The following is an 8,145-nucleotide window of genomic DNA, read 5'->3' as shown; positions in this document are numbered from 1 at the left end:
ACATGGTACTATCCATCCGATAGTACTCACACATAAAAAGCAATGGAGTACTGGTACATGTTACAAAAACGAAAGAACCTTGAAAACATGTTACGTGACAGCCAATTGCAAATGACCATATACCAATGATTCTGTTAATACCAAATATCCACAATAGATAAATCTATAGAAACTACAGAAAGTAAGTAAGTGGCTACCTAAAACTGAGTGTTGGGGGAAGAGAGATGGAGAGTGACTGCTAATGGATACCAGGTTTCCTTCTTTGGGTGACAAAAATGTTCTAAAAGTAAATGAGATAATACTTACACAACTCTGAATATACTAAATACCGCTGAACTGTACACTTTAAATAGGTGATTGTATAGTTTGTGATTTACACCTCAATAAAGCAGTTTTAAAAAAGGACATGAGAGTCATATACCAATATGAATAATTTTAATGAATTGTAAAACATTAAATGTGTGGACATCCATGTGTCTAAAGAAAAACAAAATACACATTTCACATCATTTAAGAAGGCTCTCTTACATCAACTTCTTACTTTGAAAACTGGTATTTAAAGAATTAAGCCTTTGTCCTGTCTTCCCATAAGTGATGATTTTGCAGAATTTTTAATTTTATTGCATGTGATATTATTTTAGCTAAGTAGGTACATCTTCTTATTTTTGACATGTATCCTAAAGGGAAGAAAAATCATAATATTTGTAATCTACCTTAAAGTATTTCAATATAAAAAAAAGATTTAAAAATTTCAATATATTAATTATCATGAAAAGCAAAAATACATCTTTCTATTTGTTCTGTTGGTTAGTGGACAAGATAATAATACTGTAGTGAATTTATCAATTCTGTAAAACTGGGGAAAACTGGAAAAAGGTGATCACACATAACCAGTAAAATATTTAGAAAAATGTTTCCACACGTCCCCAGGGATAAAAGCAGCCCAGTTTGTAAAATACTGGAGGATGTTGTATATTACAGTTTAAAGGGACGAGAAACAATGAATAACAGACCAGTCAGAGTGTGATCAAGGAGCCCAATGTACTCCATGATGCTGGGCACAGAGAATGCGTATCTTTAATTCTGATGAAATAAACACAAAGAAAAAGACAGAGCTGGAAAGGGTATCCCTTGCTTAACTCACCTGCAAGGCTTGCTCTCCCGCTCAGGGCTTCCTGTGACTCAGAGAAACACAGCTCTTTCTCTTGTTCCAGCTGATAGATCAGAGCTGGTTTGGTAGTAGATGGTGCTGCTTGAGGGGAAGAAGACACAACAGAGGTCAATCTCAGCCCGTAGCTGCAAGAAGAGCCAGAGGTGAGGAGAGTAATTCCCGGGTGAACTGAGCTAGAGGTACCCTAAAGAGGTACAGGGAGGGGTCCTGGGAAGGAACCTCCGGATAGTGCTCCCAAAGGAGCCTGAAACACCTTGAGATGCAAATTTCTATTTAAAGGAAAACAAAATTTCTTACCTTCTTTGTTAGAGGACAGAAAATGCCCACTGTGGGAAAACAGACACATGGCTCCTAGGAGCAATCCCCACAGGAAACCTAAGGGGTTGAGTCCTCTCGAGATAATCTGGAGGTTTAATGCTAGGATGAGGGTACCAAAATATAGCTCAGGTCCTGCTGTACCCAGAGAATCACCTCTAAGGCAGGTAGGGAGGGAGGGTAGCTTTTATGATGGAAAAGAAGGAAAGCCTTCTTGTAGGTCAAACAGACTCCAGAGCTCTCTGTACCTGGCAACTCTTGACACTGCCATTTGGGGTCAGCTAATCATTATAAGAGAGCCCTTGAACTTCTGAGGGCCCAGGCAGAGACCAGTGACAGAGGCCTTACCTAGGAAGGCCAAAGCCCCATAGTTCTCCAGCATCACATCCCTGTACAAGGCCCTCTGAGCAGGTACCAGGCTGGCCCATTCCTCCTCAGTGAAGTACACAGCCACGTCCTCAAAAGTCAAAGATTCCTGAAACGAAAAGGTCTTGGTCTCTCAGCTTGAAGACTTTAGTGATGGTCAAAACTGTCCACTAGAAGCCTGGGAAGGGCACCTACAATGATATGTATTTAGTATTGGGATCCTCATGTGCCTGAGTTGTGTGAAACTTGGAAGGTGTGGAGGAGGACGCAAACTAAAGGCAGACAGCCAGCCAGGGTTCAGCATACTTTCCCAGTTGGAACCAAACACATCTCCACTATGAGCTCTGAACATATGTGACCTCCAAAGAGACTACTACATAGGAGCGGGGCTTGGTCCTGGGCATGAAAGTACATATATAAAAGGAGAACTAACATAATTGGATATGGCTCACACCTTATCTCTAAGCCCTCCCCATTTTATAACATAGTTGGGTGATTATTTGGGCTGCTCATTTTACTGTCATTTCTTTATTCTACTTTCATCCCAGTTATTCCCTCATTCTCCTCTCTTTGCCAACTACTCCAGGCACAAAGCTCCCAGATCTGTCAGTGACCCCCTACTCACATGCGGAGGCAGTAAGGTTAGAGAGGCACAGAGAAATAATTCTTGGGATAGGCTAGAGGAAAGTCTGTTACTTAAAGGACACCACTAAGAGAGTGAAAAAGCGAGCCACAGACCGGGAGAGGATATTTCATAATACGTATAACTGACGAAGAAATCACATCCATAATAAAGAACTAAAAACTTGGAGGAAAAAAATGACATGCAATGTAATGAAAAAAAGAGGAAAAAATCTGAACAGGGACTTCACATAAGAGGAGATCCATGTAGCCAAAACACATGAAATAGTGCTTCGCATCACTGCCCATTGGGGAAAAGGAAATTTAAAGGCCTCAATGAGATATTAAGAAAGAATGACAAGTGTTAGCAAGGATGTGGAGCAACTGGAACTCTCATATACTGCTGATAAAAGTAAAAATTGGAACAACCATTTCAGAAAATTGCTGGGCAGCAGCTACTAAAACTAACCAAATGTATATACCCTATGCCCTAGCAATTTGACTCCTAAAGATACACCCAAGAGAAATGAGTGCATATGTCCACCAAAAGGCATGTTTAAGAATGTTCACTGCATTCTTTTTCATCGTAATCAAGAAATGAAAATGATCAAAATGTCCATCTATAAAAAAAATGAATAAATAAAATGTAGCATAATCATGTAATGGAAAAACATTCAGCAATTAAAAAAAAGAACTACTAAGTGCAACGACATGAGTAAAGTTCATAAGCATAATGTTGAACAAAAGTAGGCAGATACAAAATGGTACACATTGAACTATTCCCTTTATATGAAGTTCAAGAACAAATAAAATTAATAAATAGTGATGGGGGTCAGAATAATGGCCAACTTTGGGGTGGACTGCTTGGGATGGTGCATAAGGGAGCCTGCTGAGGTACCGATAATGTTCTATGTCTTAACATGAATGACAGTCATACAGGTGTAGAGATTTCTCAAAAGTAAGCTATACAGTTCAGATTTGTATTGTAAGTTAAATCTCAATGAGAAAGTAAATTTACGTATTTTATACATGCATATATAAAATTACATATTTATATACACATGTATATACTTACATATGCATAAAATTTATAGATGTATATTTACATAGGCATATATAAAAGTATACATGCATATAATTGTGTGTATATATATTCTTAAATATGCCTTTTGTGTGTATATATATATTATATATATATATATAATATATATACACACACACACACACACACACACACACAAATAGACATACACACACATGACTATGTGCATAGGCAGAGGAAATCCAGCTCACCTGGGGCCTTGCTGTTAAAGACAATGCTGTCATCATCTGACCTCTTTTATTCCAGTCTTGGAGAAAGGTAAGTTTCAGGAGCTGAAGGTAAAGTAAGAAGTATTAGTAACAATAACTCTACTGACCATAACTCCTGCACCCAACATCTGACCCATCCTGTTTTGAGGCTACCTGAACTACTACTATTCATCAGATATTGCCCTGTATCAGTGACAATACTCATCTCACAGTGGTGAGATAACAGGCATACTGCTAAACTCATGGACAGTTTCTGTCCTAGGATAAAAAAGCAGTGACTCATACTGAGTAAACAGTCGTGTACTCTAATTCTTTTAAGTCATGATACTGTTCTATCTTTGTGATAAATGTCTTTTACAGTGGATTCTTAATAAAATTGACAGATTAAACAAAAAGACTTAAGCAAAAAGGTCTGATCTGTACAGTTGACAATTTGTGAAAAGTAAATCACCTGGAAGTACAACAAACAGCTGCAAAGGCCACTCTATATAACACTCCTTCCTACTTTCCTATGGGGAAAACCACAGCTATAGACCTGAAGTGTAAATAAAGGCCCAATGGTAAACAAATCACAACCCAACACACTTCGCCAATAGCAGAGACCAAAAATTTAATCTGAGCACAAACCTTAACAATTAGGTTATGACAACGAGTACCAGTTAAGAGAATGTAATTAGAAATAAAGGATGTGAAGAGACCTTGTCAAAAAATCTTCCTATATTTCTAATACTGTACATAGGAAATTATACGCTAAACATCGGACACAGATTAGGCGCTTGATAGATATGACTTGTCATGAGTTTTTTAAACATTCATATGGGCCAATGCAAATCCAGGGCTCCACATTCTCCAAATTTACACGCTAAGTAGCCTCCATCTTGGAGAGGAAAAAAAAAAAAAACCACCATTTCAGGATTCTCAAAACTTTGACTGCTCTAGGGTCAGTAATAAGCTTCCAGACCGGGTTTACACCAGGCCAGGCGAATAAATAAAGTGATCATCGACCGATTTCCTGGGACCACCTGAAAAGGGAGAAAAAGCGTTAAATCATATACAGGCCGAGGGGTCCGGCTGGGGTCTCCGCAGCCAGGGCAAGAGCGGACTGGCGCGGCCACGGGGCGTGATTTCTGTTGACAGCGTGTCCTGGAGCGCCGTTAAAGCTTTTTGAGGACCTCGCTGTCAGCATTCGATTTTGTGTCAGTACCCAATTTGAATAGGCCGGGGGCTGTCCTGGGGACGAGAAACCAGGGGCAAGAGCCTAAAGCCAACGTCCCGGGCCCTCCGGCGCCCCCTGTCGACACAACCGAGTCGAGCGCGGAGGTTGGCGCGAGGACCGCGGCGGCAACGGGAGCCACGCTCGTCTCCCCGCGGCTCCTTCCCGTCGTCTCAGACCAAGCCAGACCCGCTCACCGTGGGCTCTGAGCGGCCGCTGCGGCTTCGCAGCGAGCAGAGGTTTTACCGACCACTCACCGATCCCCACAAACCGAACTCTCGGACGTTAGAGGATAACAATGGCTGCGCCGGAAGTTCTTCAACACATCGAACGGCCAACCTAGGCCTTCCCTGAAATTCCCTCTAGTAATCTTGGAGGACCGCACATCTCTGTGGTTCCTCCTTTTAGTTCCCGCGAGACAAGCCTGAGGAAAAGCGACCGCGCGCGAAATAAGTTTCATTCTTCCTCCCAGCCTCCCGGTTCCGAGTCGTGGGTCCCGGGCTCTGCCCGTTCACCTGGCCTCCCCGAAAGGGGACGGAGTCTAAGGCCGGAGCCAGAAGCGCAGCATTCACTCCATTGGACTTCGGGTGAAGGGACAGGGCCCAGACGAACCAATGAGCATAGGTCGTCCTTCTCCCTTGGAAGCGGAAGCCTGCTGCCGGCCCAGACAGGTCCAGCCCCTGCGATGTGGATTTCCCACCAGCCAGTGAGTCCCTTCCTGCGGGGCCTGGAAGAGCAATCTGGAGCTCGGCGTTAGATCAGAGCAGGGCTGAAGGGCTGGACTGGACAGGGTGGGGACCACAGGACAGAAGAGTCTCCGAAACGTTTGCTGAGTGAATGAAAGTCGAGGAATAAAGCAGCGATCTTATTCCATACCCAGAAGACTCGGGATGTCAAAAAGGCCGTGCTTTTTGGTCCTTAACAGGGAGAGCCACCATGAATGAGGGAGGATCAGGAGCAGGACGAAATGAGGCCAGGCCTCACCTAGAAGCCTGCCACACAGTCCTGCATACCTGTGTTAGACTGTCCGGACCGGTTCAGCGAAATTCACTCGTCCACCACTGCCGGATGTCCTCATTTACCTAGTTCCTATCCAGGCCACTGAGATGCCCCACACGAGGCTCAAAATTTACACCTCTTTTTTCACACTTAGGTTCAGCCATTGTTTCCCACAAAACAACCACACTATCAAGAAAGCTGGGTCCAGAGGAAACATCCATCCCTCGGCCATATCCTACTGAGGCCAACACTTCATCAGAATCCATGAGGCCCTTGTGTGGAATCCAGGTCACATCTTTTCAAGGTCATTTATCTCAAGTTCTCAGTGGTTGCATAACCCGAGACATTTATAGGAGCTCCTCTGATCACTCCCAAAAGACCTTTAAATATGGGAAAGCAGGGGTTAGGATCTCACTCCCTCCATGAAGAAAACAAGTCATCACAAGATACATAGTTGGGTAGGTTTGCCAAGACAAAATCAGAATCTACCTCATAGTGGGTAGTATAATCATCATTTTAGAACAGCAATTTAGTTTCAGCAAAACATCACTGTCCCTAACATAAAGTTAATGCAATTTTAATATTATTGAATTCGAATGTTTAGTTGTAATCATGTAATAACCTATAAACATAAGGTATATATATTAAGCTTTCAGGGCACACATATTTAAATAAATTTTTACACATTTTACAAATTCTTATGCATCCATTTGCTTTAAGATGCTTCTTGCCAAAATATCTTGATCTCTCCTTTTTGGATTCTCTCCTTGTGCAGATGCTTTCTCCATATGACCAAGAGCAAGACTCAGACCACTCTGGACCTCCATCCTTTGAGTAATGTGGCCTGATGTACAAAAGATTTTCCCTGACAGCTCTACCTAGCAAAGTACCAGAGAAAATTCTGATTGGCCTGGCTTGGACATGTGCCCATCCCTGGACCATTCTTTCAGGCTATGGGACCAGGAATGATTAGCCTCACCTGGGTCATTTGCTAACCTCTGTGGTCAGAAGATTGGGGTACTATAATTAATTGTCCTGCATCACTAGAGTCATGTGTTTGGAGAGTTGAAGAACTGGTTCTTCCACAGGGAAGAGATGCAGTAGCAGGAGAAAGAGTAGACAGATAAGAACAGGTATCCACGAGAATCTACTCCTTTGATATCCAGCAACCTACAAATCTTTCTTACAATATATACAATCCAGTAGTATCTACTACCTAACATACTGTACCACAGGACACACATCTCCCGGAAAGACAACTTCAAGTCATAGCCTTGTACCTGGCTCTATGAACAAGGTGAGTGATAGCCATTTATCTAGTTTAAGTCTCAACGATATTCCCATGATCCTCCAACCTGTGAAATAATAATACGTTTATCCACACCCTTCCCCTCCCCCAACACATCAGAAGTGTAAGGATGAAATTGAATAACCAAAATAAAATCTCCCATTTAGAAAAGAGAAAGCAGTATTAGTAGTCCCTGATCCTAAATAATAATATATATTATTCAACAGGGATAGAGCAATGCATTTCATTGAATCACTATCCTGGCAGTGGAGTGAGTTCTTGGTAAGGCAAAGTGACTGCCCCAGATTCTGCTTGTTGGAGAAATTTCTCTTTTCATGGGCCTCTAAGCCCACCCCTGAAAGGAACATAAGAAAGAATGCTCATGGGGGCAGGGGGCTGTTCTGACTTAATAGACCAGTCTTTTTAGCATATTGGGGACCTAGAAACCCTAGTTGACTGCATCACATTGGATGCTTTTACTTACAATAGAAAATCTGAATTATGGGCATAAAGAGAATTTATTGGTTCATTGAATTGAAAACTCTGTAGGTAGTTCAGTCTTTGAGTTCATGCTGTCAGTGTTACAGCTCCAATTCTCTTGACTCTACTCTTTTCCTTCTTGCTCTCATGATGTCAACAAGGCTGGCTACCTGTTGTTTCTGGGGCCATATGCAAGGCTTCCACATACAGTTGTGCAGTTTTTCCAGAAAGAAAGTAGAGGCTGAAACCTAGGCTGTTACGCTTTACAAACTACACATCCTGGTGTAAGGCTGCCTCTGCCCATAGGAAGGGCCACCTTTTCTTAGCTCAGATTCCAAATCCAAACCTATAGGGCTGAATCTGCCCAGAGGAGTGCCTGTG

The 8,145-nt window shown here is 42.3% G+C and overlaps 1 protein-coding gene and 1 long non-coding RNA gene across 6 annotated transcripts in view; one reads left to right on the top strand and one right to left on the bottom strand.

Annotated features, from left to right (window-relative positions):
- Positions 1-418: 418 nt before the first annotated feature.
- KRABD1 (KRAB domain containing 1) overlaps positions 419-8,145 on the bottom strand; it is a 7,894-nt gene continuing 167 nt past the window's right edge. For 2 of the 5 annotated variants that reach the window (XM_039837444.1, XM_039837445.1), the window contains exons 2-5: positions 3,767-3,847; positions 1,835-1,961; positions 1,145-1,252; positions 419-677 (exon numbers count right to left, since the gene is read on the bottom strand). In XM_039837444.1, the coding sequence (XP_039693378.1) occupies positions 565-677; positions 1,145-1,252; positions 1,835-1,961; positions 3,767-3,802 (384 nt within the window). In that variant the 5' untranslated portion in view covers positions 3,803-3,847 and the 3' untranslated portion in view covers positions 419-564. Of the gene's footprint in view, positions 678-1,144; positions 1,253-1,834; positions 1,962-3,766; positions 3,848-4,839; positions 4,996-5,194; positions 5,449-8,145 lie in introns of those variants that run through there. The other 3 variants (XM_039837442.1, XM_039837443.1, XM_039837446.1) reach the window with 3 other exon arrangements.
- On the top strand, positions 5,629-7,527 carry LOC120582226 (uncharacterized). The gene is made up of 2 exons (XR_005647511.1): positions 5,629-6,300; positions 6,772-7,527. It is a non-coding gene; the product is annotated as an uncharacterized LOC120582226 (long non-coding RNA).

This window comes from Pteropus medius, unplaced genomic scaffold (genome assembly GCF_902729225.1).
Source record: "Pteropus medius unplaced genomic scaffold, Ma_sr-lr_union100, whole genome shotgun sequence".
In the NCBI taxonomy this organism is placed as follows: Eukaryota; Metazoa; Chordata; class Mammalia; order Chiroptera; family Pteropodidae; genus Pteropus; species Pteropus medius.
Note: the sequence above shows the minus strand (reverse complement) of the source record. Positions and strands in the feature narration are given on the sequence as shown.